The following is an 18,762-nucleotide window of genomic DNA, read 5'->3' as shown; positions in this document are numbered from 1 at the left end:
ACTGGACTGCCTCAGCCTCCCAAAGTGCTGAAAATACAGGTGTGAGCCACTATGCCCAGCCAATTCAAACATATTTTAAAATAATGAGTGCTATAATAAAGCAGCCAACCTATTTTAAAATTTGGTTTATACTCTGGAGTCAAATTTAGGTTCAAATTTTAGCTCCTCTACTTGCCGCCTTTAGGATTTAGGTACCTGCTTTTTATTTTTTATTTTAATTTTTTTACAGAGTCTCACTCTGTCACCCAGGCTGGAGTGCAGTGGTGCAATCTTGAATTCCTGGACTCAAACCATTCTCCTGCCTCAACCTTCTGAGTAGCTGGGACTGCTGCTTAACTTCTTAAATATGCATGTTAAAATGTTGTAAAATACTCAAAGTGCATGGCACAAAACAAGCAATAAATGGTAACTAATGTTATTCTTTAGCCATTATGCAGTTTAGTATATAATGCTTACATAATGTAAAATTTTAATACATTCATCTTGTTTGCTTATGAACATCAGTAGATCCTCAAGATACTGTCCTCTATAATACTTCAGGTGCTGAATTAAAGACTAGTAGAAGAGCTCAATAAATAGCTATTCACCAAGAGAAACATTTTTTTTAAAGTAGAATTCTATTCATTCTTTTAGTCAAAGGAAATTTGCTCCTTCTTTCTTCCCATGTAACTGCTCCACAAGTCAAGAACAAATGGAAACAAACCCAAAACTGAATTAACTGGAAATTTACATATTTAAATACAAGGCTTGTTATATATCATAAAGCAAATTTTAGATCTATTCCTTGCAATTAAAATGAGATTTTTTTTTGCAACTTTTCATCTTCCTTTAATGATCATTTTAACAAGCTTTGTGATGTTCCCTCTGGGGGAAAAAAACACCTTACTCATTTTGTAATTTTATAAGATAGTAGTTTGTTAATTACCACAGGTAGCCAATATGATCCACTTGAGAGGCATAAAAACATACAAAAAGATGAAGGGACATGCATAGGCTCTCACCCCAAGTCAAATGTTCTCATGTGTTTTGTTACAACATAAACCAGGTGAGTGAACTTTTTATAGTGAAGGAGCATTTCCAATCAAACATTTCAAAAATAAATAATGACATTACATCTTATTGTCAATAAAATTAATATTGCAATTAAATAAGAAATGAGTTCTTACCTTTTTGTTGATCTCTAGAATCCCTACAAGTGAAAAAGGTAGAACTTGGAACACTGCAAGGTAGAGCAAAATGGGTTGTGGAACGCCTGCCTAGAAGGAAAGACTAAAATTACAGGCAGCTCTCAAAATCACTTCAGAAACAGTCTGTCTTCATTAGTTGAAAACATCCATCTGTTCTAGCATGCAGTTATGCAGACGTTTTCATATTATGAAAACATCCATCTATCTAGATTGCAAAGTTACTTAAACAGGAAGGCAACATATTCAAAACATGTCCACTAAAGCTTCAACCCTTCAGACACACACATGCGCATACATACACACAAAGATCCACAAAAGTAAACATCTCTTAGCAATAAAATACTATGCATTTATATTGTGAATTGGAGTTTGAACAAAAAAGAACCTAATCAAAAGATATGTAGTTATCATGGTCATAACATTTGAAAGTTGCTGGATCAGCTAGCTCACGCCTGTTATCCCAGCCCTTTGGGAGGCCAAGGCAGGAGGATCGTTTGAGGCTAAGAGTTCAAGACCAGCCTGGGCAACACAGCAAGACCTCATTTCTACAAAAAATAAAAAAATTAGCTGGGCATGGTGGTGCATGCCTATAGTCCCAGCTACTCAGGAGGCTGAAGTGAGATGAGCACTTCAGCCCAGTTGTCTGAAGCTGCAGTGAACTCTGATCATGCCACTGCACTCCAGCCTGGGTGTCAGAAACACTGTCTCTAAATAAATAAATATATCATAAAAGTAGTGTTGTGCTGACTCCTCTACAGGAAATGAGAAATAACATCATCAATGAAAGCTTGAGTGACTTTTCTGCTTCAAGAGGACAGCCCCTATGCCTTGAAAAACAAGGTCCAGTCAATTTCTTGCCACTATGAAATGTAAAACAATCTGTTGTATTTCTCCAGTACAGGTTTGAAGGGAATTTTTTAAATTTGTGTGAGGTAAAGCTGTCTGCCCCATCACAGCCAGTCTCTGCTTCAATAGACCTTTTAAGGCTGGAACCACCAATCAAAACTGCTATAACTAAAAGTTAGAAAACAAACAAATGACAAACAAAAAAGACTGTAATGTTTAAAGCCCAAAAGATTCTCCCTTTGAAAGGGATAAATTTTTATTAACTAGTACCTTCAAGGTAAATCAGACTCCTTCCTTGTTCCTTAAACCCAAAGGAAAAGTACAGTTTATATACCCCAACTAAGAGCTACCAGTTGTTGGCTGGAGACTGTAGGAAAACAGTCCAGAATATAGAAACACTGACAAGACTTTTATTAACATTATCAGATGGTAAATGTAAAATATTAATATATGATAACATATAGAATTAAACTTAAACATATTATTGATTTTTAGCAATTTAAATTATTAAAAAGGTACATTAGACAACACACTTTTAGAATTCTCAAAGTAGCAAAACATTTTGCTACTTTGTTATACTATCCCACTTTTCTGAATTTTCCTTTACCAAAGTAAAGGCAAGATAGTGAGTAAGACTATAAAGAGAGAAGTATTACTAAGAGAGAGACAACATCTCTCTTACTTAGCTGTCATACTAAATAAATTAGGAAAAGGGTAAGGAAATTCCAATAAAAGGCAGGCAGTTATTAATGTGACTGGGCAGAACTGGTAAAGGGTAGGAAAACATTTAGAGAACCATGATAAAAAGTAAGCAGAAGTAGCCAAAACATAGTTTACTTGGCTTCAGCGGGATACAGAAAAAGTAGACAAGAGAGAAGAGAGAGGAATGAAAAACAGAGTTCACAGATCTGGAGTGTGTGGGAATACACTGGAGGGTTGATAAGGAAATGCTTGATGTGATTATCTAAACAAGGTAAAATTAGAGGAACTACTTAATTTTTCTTTAAATGCTAGAATTCTATATAAACTTCACCTGCCAGTCCGTATTACAGAAATGCTGTAGTGCCTAAGAGCAGGGACTCTGGAGCTAAACTGCCTGAGCTTGAGTCTAGGTTCTACTACTTACCAACACTATGATGTTGGATAAGTTACTCAGTCTTTCTGGGGCTCAGAATCCTCATCTGTAAAATGGAATGATGAAACTATCTACTGTAAGGAATGTGCTGAAGATTAAGTTAGTAAATACAGGTAAAGAACTCAGATCAGTGCCTGCCTATTCTGCAATCAAGGACACTAGCGAGAAAAAGCTGAAGTCGTTTAAATTTAAAATGAGAAAGAACTACAACAGGGGAGAAAGAAAGCAAGTATTTGTTTTTTCTAGGTATCCTGGTGTATAAATAAACAGAAAACCCCTAAAAGCAGTCTATATCTATTTTTTAAGTGCTCAAGAAATGTTTTCCATTATATTTCCCTGTAAGTCATCAACAGAAACAAAAAGTTTCTTGATATAAAGTTCCAGACTTTATAAAATCTAGTAAATCCTGGACATTTCTTTGAGAAAGAGACAAAAGTCTATTTTAATAGCATGCTTCAGAAAAAAAAAAAAAAAAAAAACTACCTATTAACTTCTTTTTAAAATATTTTTATTATTATTTTATTTCAATAGGTTTTTGAGGAACAGGTGGTTTTGGGTTACATGAATAAGTTCTCTAGTGGTGATTTCTCAGATTTTGGTGCACATCTCACCCAAGCCTTGTACACTATACCCAATGTGTAGTGTTTTATCCCTCACCCACCTCCCACCCTTTCCCCTGAGTCTCTAAAGTAAATTGTATCATTCTTATGCCTTTGCATCCTCATAGCTTAGCTCTTACTTATGAGTGAGAAAACACATCTCATTTTCTCTTTCTGAGTTACTTCACTTAGAATAATGGTCTCTGATTCCATCCGGGTTGCCGTGAATCCTATCAACTTTTATAGCAAGCTTCAGAAATAAAAGATCATTAGTTTTTTCAAAACAAATCTGCAGACAAATTTCTATGAAAAAAATTCATTTTATTGAATGTTTAAAAATGTATACCTGCCGGGCCACTGTTGAGCCTCTGTTCTGTGCTGACTTGACTGCAATGACTTCTTGCGGAGTGTCCCAGCTCAAGTACCTTTTAAAAGAATGATGAGAAGTTTATTTATTTGGGTCAGTTTCCTTATACTTAAAATCAAAATAAGTAAACTATTTTTAGTTATTTAAATTATAAATGCAAAATGATCTATTTTAAAAAATAAATAACCAAAAAAGTTTCCTCTATATCCCTATATGGACATATCCCTATTTAAATATATATATAATTTTAATCTTTCTAGAGCATTGGTGAATAAAAATTGTTTTTGATCTAAGAGTATTCAAAACTTAGAAAACAAAATAATCATTTCTACTTTAAAATGGAAGTTACAGAAAGCACTAAAAATGTTACTTTCACACATTCCATGAACATATTCACTCCAAATATTTATATCTAATTTATAAAACTAATAGTTAAAATAACAGTTCTTGGATTGTACTCATCAGATAATTTAACTGAAACAGACTAGTCTTCAGGAAAATCTACCATAAAGTGCATCTTACATAGAAAATACTATTTGTCAAATACAGGGAATTTTTTTAAAGTTTATTTGCCAACTACCACAGGTGAATTACTTTTTAGGGATACAAAGATAAATGGCAGCTGGGCACGGTGGCTCACACCTGTAATCCCAGAACTTTAGGAGGCTTAGGTGGGCAGATCACTTGAGGTCAGGAGCTTGAGACCAGCCTGGCCAACATAGGGAAACCCCATCTCTACTAAAAATATAAAAATTAGCTAGACGTGGTGGTGCACACCTGTAATCCCAGCTACTCAGGAGGCTGAGGCAGGAGACTCGCTTGAACCCTGTAGGTGGAGGCTGCAGTGAACAGAGATTGTGCCATTGCATGCCAGCCTGGGAGACAGAGCAAGACCTTGTCTCAAAAAAGAAAAAAATAAAGATAAATGATAGAGGGTCTCTATACTCAGACTTCTAAATGTAGTCATGAGGAGAGAAAAAGAAAATAGGTTTATTAATTGAGATCTGGATATCGACTAGAAAACTGACAGGGGAAAAGGGCTTGAAATTTCCTGGGCCACAGGTTTCAAATTTTTAAAATAAAATCTTGAATAATAAACTCACAGTTAATACCTGAATTTGCAATAAGGTCCAAGATATATTTTCTCAAGGATTTTTCCTGTAGTTGCTGATATACGAAGTAGCCAATTATGAGCAGTTAGTGCTATGAGTGAGGACTTATAATCAGCTGAATTGGGAAGTATATCTCCCTAAAAAAAAAAAAAAATGAGGTATAAAAATGAAACTGCTTGGCCGTGAACAATTTGCAGTAACCAATATCCAAAGAAAATAGCTAAATACTTAAACAGTCAAATAAATAAACCACAAAAGAAAGTTTAAATGACCAAACAGAGAATTAAGACAAGAAAAAATAAGATTGTGGGTGAAAATTTTCATTATCACTTACTGAGTTTATTCACATAAAGCACTTAAACATGGCCTGAAATAATTTATTATGTATTAGTTATTGTTTTTTAAGTATTCAACAAATGTTAGTCATAATAACAGTAGGAGAATTAATAATGATGCTACTTCTGTGATAACAATAACAACAATAACAGCTCTTAAAATCATGTATAATAGCATAGCAATTAAGAGTCCTCTGCCGTTAGTCAGCATGGTGGTGAGTGCCTGGAGTCCCAACTACTCCAGACTCCGGAGGCAAGAGGATCGCTTGAGGCTGGGAGGTCAAGGCTGCAGCGAGTGATGACTGTGCCACTGCACTCCAGCCTGGGTGACAGTGAGATCTCAAAAAAAAAAGAGTTCTCTGCTAGAATAGACATTCATACTGCCTCCTTTTTCCTTTACCACAGGACTTATTTCCTTTAGATGGAAGTCAAAACTCACAAAATGCAAATTACTCCATTATTCACTGTGGTTCTGACCTAAGCTCAAATGAAAAGCTAGAAACCAATGAAGACAGCCAGAGTACAGAAGATGGACCTGGTTTGAAAGATGACCTATGTCACCAATGAATTACCCTAGAAAAGGGAAAAGATAGCTGCATGGGCACCTCTGTCACTGAGGAGCCACCAAAAGGTAGAAGTCTAAGTCAGGAAAAAAAAGAAAAGCAAAGGTTTCTATTTTAATTCATAGACTAAAAGGGTGTGGTGGTTTCTGCCTGTAATCCCAGGATTTTGAGAGACTGAGGCAGAAGGATTACTTGAGCCCAGGAGTTCAAGATCTGCCTGGACAGCATAGCAAGACTCTGTTTCTAGTTAAAAAAAAAGAAAGAAAAGAAAAGAAAAGAGAAGCTGAAATTAATCTAGTATCTGCTTAGGCCAAAAAGTGAATAGAAAAGAATGAAGGCACAGTTATTTTATATCTGCTCCTTAAAAATTTGTCTTGCCTTTCAAATGTTAAGAAAAAAATAATTTTTGTTTGTGTTTTAGCTCTTTTTTTTTTTTTTTAGTTTATTAACCCTTGAAATCTTACACTGGATTCCAGGTGATGATATAAATATGTTTATTCTACAATGTCTTATATCTAAATGTAGTTTCAAGGAGATTTAAAAGTTTTTGGCTGAGCATGGCGGCTCACATTTACAATCCCAGCATTTTGGGAGGTCAAAGTGGACAGATCACTTGAGCCCAGGAGTTCAAGAACTGCCTGGGCAACATGATGAAACCCCAACTCTACAAAAAATACAAAAATTAGCTGGGTTTGGTGGTGCACACCTGTAGTCCCAGCTACTCGGAAGGCCAAAGTGGAAGGATCACTTGAGCCCGGGAGGTAGAGGCTGCAGTGAGCTGTGATCGAGCCACTGCACTCCAGCTTAGGCAACAGAGTGAGACCTTGTCTTAAAAAATATACTATTTATATCTTGCCTATCAAAATAATTTGAAGCAGCGAATATAATACGTTTGAACTATTTTCTTAAACAAAAAGTTGTAATTCACACAGAGTCTTGAAAAAGATGGAGACTGATTTAAAAGTAGTTTCACATCAGTATGTTAGTAACAATTCAATGTTTCTTGGTTTTTCTGAAGAGAAAATCTTGCTGCACTTCAAATGAGAATAAAATGTTTAAAAATAAGTGAGAATAGGAGCCAGGCATGCTGGCTCATGCCTGTAATCCCAGCACTTTGGGAGGCCAAGGCAGGTGGATCATTTGAGGTCAGGAGTTTGAGACCAGCTTGGCCAAGATAGTGAAACCCCATTTCTACAAAAAAATACAAAAATTAGCCAGGCATGGTGGCAGGCATCAGTAATCTCAGCTATTCCAGGGGCTGAGGCAGTAGAATTGCTTGAACCTGGGAGGTGGAGACTGAAGTGAGCTGAGATCATGTCACAGCATTCTAGCCTGGGCAACAGAGGGAGACCATCTAAAAAAAAAAAAAAAAGTGAGAATAGAAACTAGGTAACCAAATTTTTGGTGTTTTATACTAGTTTATTAAAAACTTTCTCAATTAGGAAATCTGTCATCTTCCCCCATAGTCCCTGATGAAAACAGATCAAAGAGCTTTAAATTGTTAAAGGCACAACAGTTATTTTTAGCTTTCAATAAGGAGTTGAGGAAGGAAACATAGGTTTAAAAACTTTCTAATTTTTAAATAGGAGCTTTTAATGAACAGACAATAAGTATTCAGAGAAAAAGAAAGCAGCAGCTCCAGAAAACTAAAACTTTATGTAAAAATGATAGCCTGAAAAAAGAAATAGTAAATTTAGCATATAGCCTCTTATCCTTTAAAAATTATTTTTGGTCACATATTGTGAGTTCCATTTTTCCTAAAGGACAACCAATCAGATTTAAAGACCTGATTAATCTGTTGTAGTATTTCTTAAGTGCATTTCTTAGAATAAGCACTGATCCTACAGACAACAAATACAGGTTGATTATCCCTTCTCCTACTGAAATGCCTGGGACCAGAAGTGTTTCAGATTTAAATTTCTTTGGATTTGGGGATATGTGCATATACATAATGAGGTTATCTTAAGGATGGGACCCAAGTTTAAACACAAAATTCATTTATGTTTCATAAACATCTTATACATGTAGCCTGAAGATAATTTTACATAATATTTTAAATTTTGTGCCTGTTACATGAGGTCAGGTGTAAAATTTCCCACTTGTGGCGTCATGTTGGCATTCAAAAAGTTTTGAATATTGGAGCATGTCAGATTTCAGATTTTCAGATTAGGGATGCTCAACTTGTATTCAGAAATATTCCTAAAACAAGGAAGTTCTATGATCAAAAGAATTTGGGGAAATGGCTTGACAATCATCATACACATTAGTATTACTGTATTATTATTATTATCAAAGGCTCTGAGAAGTAATTCTATCAATAAATATGTTTAAGCTTTCAAACTCAGAATGTCCCAAACATATTTTTTCACAGCCCAATTCCCCCTAACTCCTCTGGCATCTGTTAACATTCCACAAAAAGAGTGTTCTGGAAAATATACACCCAGGCAAAGCTAATCTTATGAAATGAGCTTATCCTATTATTTTCCTAACAACATCCATGTAGCATAACTATTGCACTAAATAAATACTTTGTTACTGTTGCAGTATATTGAGTGGAACGATCTCTTAAACACTAAGATAATTATATATTAGCTTATGCTGCTTATATAACTTTTAACTGATTTATAACTTTCTAGTTTTCAGGATCTAAACAATTCTAATTTAAAAAATACATTCATAATATTTTTAATATAGAAATTATTTCAAGAAGAAAATAAAAGATATGCTCTCATCTTGACACCTTAAAGATGCAAGAATCCCTATGATATTTGCTTTATTTTTTTATGCGATATGTTAATAATAACCAGTTCTTCTAGGCTAAAAATGTTTTAGAAACAAATGCTCTAAAAACAAATCTTACCACTGGGCATTCCCATAACAAAGCATCTTCTATTTTTTCTGATTTGGAACATCTTGGCATTTCATAAAGTTTTCTTGGCTCCGATGCAACACTGGGAAAAAATAATTATTATTATTTTTGATAACCAAGACAGTATTTGTTCAGGTCTGAGAGACTATTTTTACTCAGAGATTTGAAATACCAAAACATGTTTGCTTTCCTTTTAACTAAATGTTAATATATATTTTAACATAATTCATAGAAAATATAATCACATAATTCATAGAAAAATATAATTCATAGAAAAATATCTAAAAACTATAACAAGATTAAAATTGTTTGAATACTATAAAACTGCCAAAAATAACCATTATTAACATTTTGGTTCATTTTCTTCTGGTTTATATACATATATGTACCTGGACATTGTTTTCCAAAACTGATTCATACTAAATTCTTTCTTTACCCCTGAACATTTACTAGGAATATCTCTGTTGAATTCCATCAAGATCAAAAACTATTCTTCTGATATTTAAAATGAAAATTACTAGATAAAAAGGGTTCCATTATTTTAGAATGAAAACTAATGAATTAAAAAAAAAAAAACCCTTTATGGCTTTTTTCACTCTCAAATTACTTTTCAGAAAGGTGGAGTAAGTTTATACTTCTGCCAATATTGAATGCTGTATCTTTGATGTGAAAGAGTCTCTTACTTTTAATTTGCACTTCTCTGATTAGTTGAGATGTGATCATAAATTTTTTTTCTTTTCTTTTCTCCTTCCTTCCATCCTTCGTTTTCTTCCTCCCCCTTTCTCTCTCTGTCTCTTTTTTTCTTTCTTTCTCAGTCTCTCACTCTGTTGTCCAGGCTGGAGTGCAATGGCATGATCTTGGCTCACTGCAACTTCCACCTCCCAGGCTCATGTGATCCTCCTGCCTCAACCTCCCAAATAACTGGGACTACAGGTGCATGCTGCTACACTTGGTGAATTTTTATATTTTTTTAGAGTCAGGGTTTTGTCATGTTTGTTGCCCAGGATGGTCCTGAACTCATGGACTCAAGTAAATCACCTGCCTCAGCCTCCCAAAGTGTTGAGATCACAGGTGTGAGCCAATGCACCTGGCTCTTTTCATTTTTTTAAATGATGAACTTTTGAAATTAAATTACTGTTCAAAGAGAAACAATTTTCAGGTGACAATTTTATTGTCTCTTTGACGTTCTCTCACTGATTCAAATGTTTAAACCAAACAGAATTTCACAGGAATGAAGGCAACTTCATATGTGATTATAACCTGTAGGTAAAACATCCCTGGACATTACTCAATAATATTTAATCATTAGAACACTAATAAACACCACTTACTCTAATTTAAACTTTTTTTAAGTTAAAGCAGGTATCTCCAAATTGTAGAAGTTATAAACTGGACATTAAATGATACTGAAGAATTGTTGCTCATTTTCCTAGGTGTGGTAATGACATAAGATAAGAAAATGTCCAGCATGAGGGCATGAAGAGCTCTATGGACAAACTCTTTGGCAAAACTGGTGAAAATCATAAAAGGACAACATTTAACATCTCTGTAGATGGTCCTGGGGACATATGGCATATGAAGAAACATTTATTCAAGAAAACCTACTACTGCTCAGTAAGAATTGTGAAGATACAATGTGCAAATACGAAACAAAAGAAAGCTGGAGTAGCTATGCTAATTTCAGACAAGTCAAATTCGGCAAGGAAAATTAACAGGGATTAAGTGGGCATAAAATAATGAAAAAGGTGTCAATTCTTCAAGAAGGCATAATAATCCTTTTTTTTTTTTTTTTTTGAGACAGACTTTCACTCTTGTTACCCAGACTGGAGTGCAATGGCGCGATCTCGGCTCACCGCAACCTCCGCCTCCTGGGTTCAGGCAATTCTCCTGCCTCAACCTCCTGAGTAGCTGGGATTACAGGCATGCGCCACCATGCTCAGCTAATTTTTTGTATTTTTAGTAGAGACGGGGTTTCACCATGTTGACCAGGATGGTCTCGATCTCTTGACCTCATGATCCACCCGCCTTGGCCTATAATCCTTAATATATATGCATCTAACAACCGAGTATCAAAATACAATGTGACAAAAACTGATAGAAATGCAAGGAGAAATAGACAAATCCACTCACTATTATAGTTAGAGATTTCAACACCCATCAGTAATTAACACATCCAGCTGGCAGAAAGTCAGTAAGCATATACTTAAATTGAAAGGTACCATCAGTCACCTGGATCTAACAGAGTATCTCAACCAATGACAGCAAAATACACATTCTTCTCAAGCTTACATGAAACATTCACCAAGATAGACCATGTTCTGGGCCATAAAAGACACCTTAACAAATTTTAAAAGACTAGAATACAAAGTACGCTCTCAGGTCCCAGTGGTATTAAACCACAAATAAAATAATGACAACTGGAAAATCCCAAAATATTTGGAGAGTGAACAACACACATCTAAATAACACATGGGTCAAAAAAGTCTCAAAAGAAATTTAAAAATATTTTGAATTAAATGAAAATGCATATACAACAAAGTAAGCAAAGAAATAAAAATTAGGCCAGAAATTAATAAAGTTGAAAACCAAAAATCAATAGAGAAAATCAACAAAACCAAAATCTGTTTTTTTGAAAAGGTCAACAAAATTGATTACTAACATGAGAAACTGAGGACTGGCTATCACTACCAAATCTCATGGTCATTAAAACAATAATAAAGAAACATTATGACTAAGTCTAGGCTCACAAATTTGAATAATTTAGATGAATTCCTTGAAAGATACAATCTATCAAAATTTACCCAAGGAGAATTAGATAACTTGTATAAGCCTGTATCTATTAAAGAAATGTAATCAACAATCAACAACCTTCCAAAGCAGAAAGCGCCAAGCCCAGATCCTTTCAATGGTGAATTCCACCAAGCATTTAAGGAAGAAATAACACAGAAGCAGTGATCAAGACAATGTGGTACTGACATAAGGACAGACATACAGATCTGTGGAACAGACTTGAACATCCAGAAGTAAACCCCAAAGTGTCTATAGTCAACTGATTTTTGACAAGGGTGGCAAGCCCTTGCAATGAAGAAAAAATAAGTCTTTCTAATAAATGGTGCTAGGACAAATGTATAGCTACCTGTTTAAAAAAAAAATGGAGTTGGATACCTACCCTACATCATATACTACAATTAACCCAAACTGAATCAACCACCTAAATATGAGCTAAAACTATAAACCCTTTAGAAAAAAGGGGCAAATCTTCATGACCTCAAATTTTGCAATGGATTCTTAGATATGACACCAAAAGCATGAGCAATAAAAAAAAAATTAGATAAACTGGACTTCATCAAAATTAACCTCTCTGTGCTTCAAACAATAACCTCAGGGAAGTAAAAAAGACAATCTACACAATGGGAGAAAGTATTTGCAAATCATGTATCTGATAAGGGACTCGTATTTAAAATATTTAAGGATTTTTGTTAAAAAAAAAACATTAAAAATGGGCAAATGATCTAACCAGACATTTCTCCAAAGAAGAACATATAAATAGCCAATATGTACAAGAAAAGATGCCTGATATCACTAGTCATCAGGGAAATGGAATCAAAACCCCAATGAGATACCGTGAGTTACATACCAAGTGCTGACAAGGATGTGGAAAAATCAGAACCCTCAGATACCACTTATGGGAACATAAAATGGTACTATCATGTTAGAAAAGAGTATGGTAGTTCTTCCAACTATTAAACACAGTTACAATATAAACTTATGACCCACTAATTCCATCCCTAGGTGTATATGCAGGAAACCTGAAAATAAATGCCCACATAAAAACTTACATGGAAATGTTTATATCAGCATTATTCATAACAGCTAAAAGGTAGAAACACCAATGTCTAACAACTGACAAATGGGTAAGTAAAATGTGGCATATTGATACAATGCAATACTATTCAACTATATAAAGGAATTCTGATGCATGTGACAACATGGATCAACCCTGAAAATACACAAAGTGAAAAAGCCAGTCACAAAAGACCACACATTATATGATTCCATTTATATGAAATGTCCAGAATAGGTGAATCTACAGACAGAAAACAGCCTAGTGGTTGCTTAGGGCTGAGGGTAACGGTGGTATTAGGGTGATTGCTGAAAGGTACATGGTTCTATTTTGAGGTGATGAAAATGCTCTAAAATTAACTGTGGTAGTGATTACATGTATCTGTGAATTACTAAAATTATTGAAATGTACACTTTAAATGGGTAAATAATACAATATGTGAATTAAATCCTAATAAAGCCTTTAAAAAGAAAATGTCCATATTTTTAAAAAATACAAACTGAAGTATGTATGTTTAGAATATGCTTTAAAAGAGGTAATGCAAAAGGAAAAGTGGGTTAGATAAAACAAAATGTGGCAAATCTTGATAGTTTTTGAATCTAAGTAATGAGTATGTGGGGATGCAGTTTGGCTTTCCTTCCAGCCTCATGTTGGATAGTTGTGGATGAGGATGACTGTTAAACATTTTGGATCTCTAAACAGTAGGCTTTTGTTTGAAACAATTTCTCTTAAAAAAGAAAAAAAAAGGCAAATACTTCCAAAACAATCCATCAATTCTCCAAAGCAGCATCTAATTATTTGGTTGGAAACTGGATTTCTTTCTTTCTTTTTTTGAGATGGAGTCTTGTTCTGTTGCCCAGGCAGGAGTGCAATGACACAAACTTGGCTCATTGCAACTTCCGTCTCCTGGGTTCAAGCAATTCTCCTGCCTCAGCTTCCTGACTAGCTGAAATTACAAGCACCTGCCACCATGCCCAGCTAATTTTTGTATTTCTTTTTTTAGTAGAGATGGTGTTTCACCATGCTGGCCAGGCTGGTCTTGAACTCCCAAGCTCAGACGATTCAACCACCTCAGCCTCCCAAAGTGCTGAGATTACAGGCATGAGCCACCGCACCTGGCCCTGTATTTCTTGACTGTGGTGTAAGTAGAATAAAATACTAAACAGTGCTCTGAACAATCTATGGTTTTGCCTACAGTATGAAGTAGTTTTGCTTTAAGTTGATATTTACAAAAATAAAACCTGCAACTTGGGATTTAACAAGATTTTTAAATTACATGCATTTTTTTTACTTACTACCTAGTCTAATTTTGGCTCCATTCTATTTCACTAGGCACTAATGTAGGCATGTGGTTCTATACAAATTACAGTTAAGATCAACAGTGAGGTGAATTACAGCAAAAATTATCAATAAAAAGTTACCTGCAGAGGAGCTTGTACCATACCTTCTGAAACTATTCCAAACAATCCAAAAAGAGGGAATCCTTCCCAAATTATTTTATGAGACCAACATCTTCCTGACACCAAAACCCAACAGAAACTCAACAGAAAAAGAAACTTCAGGCCAATATCCATGATGAACATAGATGCAAAAATCTTCAATAAAATACTGGCAAACCGACTGCAACAGCACATCAAAAAGCTTATCCATCACAAGCAAGTAGGCTTCATCCCAGGGATGCAAGGCTGGTTCAACATTCACAAGTCTATAAACGTAATCCACCACATAAACAGAACCAAAGACAAAAACCATATGATTATCTCAATAGATGCAGAGAAGGCCTTTGACAAAATTCAACAGCCCTTTATGCTAAAAACTCTCAATAAACTAGGTATTGACAGAACATATCTCAAAATAATAAAAGCTATTTATGACAAACGCACAGCCAATATCATACTGGATGGGCAAAAACTGGAAGCATTCCCTTTGAAATCTAGCACTAGACAAGGATGCCCTCTCTCACCACTCCTATTCAATATAGTATTGGAAGTTCTAGCCAGAGCAATCAGGCAAGAAAAAGAAATAAACGGTATACAATTAGGAAAGGAGGAAGTCAAATTGTCTCTATTTGCAGACAACATGACTGTATATTTAGAAGATCCCATTGTCTCAGCCCAAAATCTCCTGAAATTGATAAGCAACTTCAGCAAAGTCTCAGGATACAAAAATCAATGTGCAAAAATCACAAGCATTCCTATACACCAACAACAGACTTAAAGAGAGCCAAATCAAGAACGAACTGTTATTCACAATTGCTACAAAGAGAATAAAATACCTAGGAATACAACTAACAAAGGATGTAAAGGATTTCTTCAAGGAGAACTACAAACCACTGCTCAAGGAAATAAGAGAGGACACAGATGGAAAAGCATTCCATGCTCATGGCTAGGAAGAATCAATATCATGGAAATGGCCATACTGCCCAAAGTAATTTATAGATTCAGCACTATCCTCATCAAGCTACCTATTACTCTCTTCACAGAACTGGAAAAAAACACCTTAAACTTCATATGGAACCAAAAGAGAGCTCGCATAGCCAAGACAATCCTAAGCAAAAATAACAAAGCTGGAGGCATCACGCTACCTGACTTCAAATTCAAACTATACTACAAGGCTACAGTCATCAAAACAGCATGGTACTGGTACCAAAACAGAGATATAGACCAATGGAACAGAACAGAGGCCTTGGAGGCAACACAACACATCTACAACCATCTGATCTTTGACAAACCTCACAAAAACAAGCAATGGAGAAAGGATTCCCTGTTTAATAAATAGTGTTGGAAAAACTGGCTAGCCATGTGCAGAAAGCAGAAACTGGACCCCTTCCTGACACCTTACACAAAAATTAACTCCAGATGGATTAAAGACTTAAACATAAGACATAACACCATAAAAACCCTAGAAGAAAATCTAGGCAAAACCATTCAGGACATAGGTATAGGCGAGGACTTCATGACTAAAACACCAAAAGCATTAGCAACAAAAGCCAAAATAGACAAAGGGGATCTAATTAAACTCTAGAGCTTCTGTACAGCAAAAGAAACAATCATCAGAGTGAACTGGCAACCAATAGAATGGGAAAAAGTTTTTGCAAGCTACCCATCTGACAAAGGGCTAATATCCAGAATCTACAAAGAAGTAAAACAGATTTACAAGAAAAAAACAAACAAATCCATTCAAAAGTGGGCAAAGGACATGAATAGACACTTTTCAAAAGAAGACATATATGAGGCCAACAAACACAAGAAAAAATGCTCATCATCACCGGTCATTAGAGAAATGCAAATCAAAACTACATTGAGATACATCTCACGCTAGTTAGAACAGTGATCATTAAAAAATCTGGAGACAACAGATGCTGGAGAGGATGTGGAGAAATAGGAACACTTTTACATTGTTGGTGGGAGTGTAAATTAGTTCAACCATTGTGGAAGACAGTGTGGCGATTCCTCAAGGACCTAGAAATAGAAATTCCATTTGACCCAGCAATCTCATTACTAGGTATATATCCAAAGGATTATAAATTGTTCTATTATAAGGACACATGCACACGAATGTTCATTGCAGCACTGTTTACAATAGCAAAGACTTGGAACCAACCCAAATGCCCATTGATGATAGACTGGACAGGGAAAATGTGGCACATATACACCATGGAATACTATGCAGCCATAAAAAACGATGAATTCGTGTCCTTTGTAGGGACATGGATGAACCTGGAAACCATCATTCTCAGCAGACTGATACAAGAACAGAAAATCAAACACCGCATGTTCTCACTCATAGGCAGGTGTTGAACAATGAGAACACATGGACACAAGGAGGGGAGCATCACACACTGGGGTCTGTCGGGGGGAACTAAGGGAGGGACAGTGCGGGGTAGGGAGTTGGGGTGGGATAACATGGGGAGAAATGCCAGATATAGGTGATAGGGATGAAGGCAGCAAACCACATTGCCATGTATGTACCTATGCAACAATCTTGCATGTTCTTCACATGCACCCCAAAACCTAAAATGCAATAAAATATATATATATATTAAAAAAAATTTTTTTTAACTAAAAAAAAAAAAGAAATAGAAGTTCCATTTGACCCAGCAATTCCTTTACTGGCTATATATCCAAAGGATTATAAATCATTCTATTATAAAGACACATGCACATGTATGTTCATTACGGCACTGTTTACAATAGCAAAGACCTGGAACCAACCCAAATGCCCAACGATGATAGACCGGACCAGGAAAATGTGGCACATATACACCATGGAATACTATGCAGCCATAAAAAACGATGACTTCATGTCCTTTGTAGGGACATGGATGAATCTGGAAACCATCATTTTCAGCAGACTGACACAAGAACAGAAAATCAAACACCACATGTTCTCACTCATAGGCGGGTGTTGAACAGAACACATGGACACAGGGAGGGAAGCATCACACACTGGGGTCTGTTGGAGGGGACAAGGGGAGGGACAGGGAGGTTGGGGAGGGATAACATGGGGAGAAATGCCCGATATAGGTGATGGGGGGATGGAGACAGCAAACCACATTGCCAAGTATGTACCTATGCAACAATCCTGCATGTTCTGTACATGTACTCCAGAACCTAAGTGCAACATATATATATATATGTATAAATACAAACTTCCAGTTTTAAAAAAAAAAAGTTACCTGCTGACACAGCGCCGATAATTGTCAAAATATATTCTTCCTCTCTCATAGGCTATAGGTGACCTCGAATGAGTTGTCCAGACATTCTTAAACTTAGTACTTTCCTAAAAGACACAAAGAATTTTCGTTTAGGAAAGAAATTAGGCTTCCACTGTGTACCAATTTTAAGTTGGATTTTAACTTTTCAAAGTAACAGAATTTCACCTACGTTATTTAAAAACATTATTTTGAATCCTTCCTTCACTCTGCCCTCATGTTTTGGTTTAATGACGTGACCCCAACTTTTAGAATAATTGTTTGCAGGGAAGACATAAGCAGCATAAAACTAAAAGCATCTGGCGGCCCCATAACCACCTATTGACTAATCCCCCAGATTCCGGGCTTGTATCCTCCTCCCCATCACCTGTGACCCTATTAAAAAGGGGGGCCCGAGTGCGTTAAAAACGCACCCCCGCAGGAGGCTTAGCCGCCAGGTGCCTGTAGCCATCCGTCCCGCCCCGGCCGGCGGGCGGTCACCTGGCACACCAGCGCCCGTAGGATGCCCAGGTTGGTCCTCTGTACCACGCCTGCGTCGCGCGAGAAGCAGCCCAGCGCCCGGCGACTCAGCCGGCTGCACACGTTGGGCTTCCGGGTCGGGCCCATGGAGGCGCGGGCCGGGCGCTGGTCTAGCCTGGGCCGCAGAGGGGCGCGCCCCGCACTCCCTGGGCAGCCGCCGCTGCCTCCGAATTTCGAGGCCCCGACTTTCCCGGGGGAGCCCAGGAAAGCTGACATGGGGAGCCGGGCTGGGAGCACCCGACGACGGGGCGAGGGAAAGCAGAGCAGCTGCACCGGCAGAGCACGGAGAAGAGGGAAGAAGCACTCCTTTCTCGACCTGCTGCTCCTCACAGGCTCTCTGGCCGCAAACAGTGCGACGCTCCGCTACTGCGCCACCGGCTGGAGCCGCTCTTTCACCGGGAAATGTAGTTCCCAGTGCCTCGTGAGGCAGTCCGGTTTCTCCCAGGAACTACAATTCCCATGAGGCAGCGGGGAGCGAGGGCTTGCCCGGTCCCGCCTCTGCCGCCGCGGCCCCGCCTCCTCCGGCCCACGGAGACTGCGCTGTCTGGCGGGCGCGCCTTTCCGGAGCTTCAGAGGCAGATGGGCCACACGGATGCCAGTGCAGAAGGTGATCTTGCCCTTGGGTTGGACAGTGTGTAGCGTGGACAGGATATGACCAGTGTCTGGGGTGAG

At 37.0% G+C, this 18,762-nt stretch overlaps 2 protein-coding genes across 5 annotated transcripts in view; one reads left to right on the top strand and one right to left on the bottom strand.

Annotated features, from left to right (window-relative positions):
• DCAF17 (DDB1 and CUL4 associated factor 17) overlaps nt 1–18,177 on the bottom strand; it is a 59,665-nt gene extending 41,488 nt beyond the window's left edge. For 2 of the 3 annotated variants that reach the window (XM_064373382.1, XM_064373381.1), the window contains exons 1-6: nt 18,052–18,177; nt 17,536–17,639; nt 9,005–9,095; nt 5,247–5,383; nt 4,114–4,192; nt 1,167–1,256 (exon numbers count right to left, since the gene is read on the bottom strand). In XM_064373382.1, coding sequence (XP_064229452.1) covers nt 1,167–1,256; nt 4,114–4,192; nt 5,247–5,383; nt 9,005–9,095; nt 17,536–17,639; nt 18,052–18,177 — 627 coding nt within the window. Of the gene's footprint in view, nt 1–1,166; nt 1,257–4,113; nt 4,193–5,246; nt 5,384–9,004; nt 9,096–17,535; nt 17,640–17,743; nt 17,919–18,051 lie in introns of those variants that run through there. The other variant, XM_064373383.1, reaches the window with a different exon arrangement.
• A 467-nt stretch (nt 18,178–18,644) lies between these two features.
• METTL8 (methyltransferase 8, tRNA N3-cytidine) overlaps nt 18,645–18,762 on the top strand; it is a 99,488-nt gene continuing 99,370 nt past the window's right edge. The window contains exon 1 of one of the 2 annotated variants that reach the window (XM_064373378.1): nt 18,645–18,697. In XM_064373378.1, coding sequence (XP_064229448.1) covers nt 18,683–18,697 — 15 coding nt within the window. In that variant the 5' untranslated portion in view covers nt 18,645–18,682. Of the gene's footprint in view, nt 18,758–18,762 lie in introns of both variants that reach the window. The other variant, XM_064373380.1, reaches the window with a different exon arrangement.

This window comes from Aotus nancymaae, unplaced genomic scaffold, assembly GCF_030222135.1.
Source record: "Aotus nancymaae isolate 86718 unplaced genomic scaffold, 86718_ANA_hifiasm-v0.15.2.pri h1tg000008l, whole genome shotgun sequence".
NCBI lineage: Eukaryota > Metazoa > Chordata > Mammalia > Primates > Aotidae > Aotus > Aotus nancymaae.
Note: the sequence above shows the minus strand (reverse complement) of the source record. Positions and strands in the feature narration are given on the sequence as shown.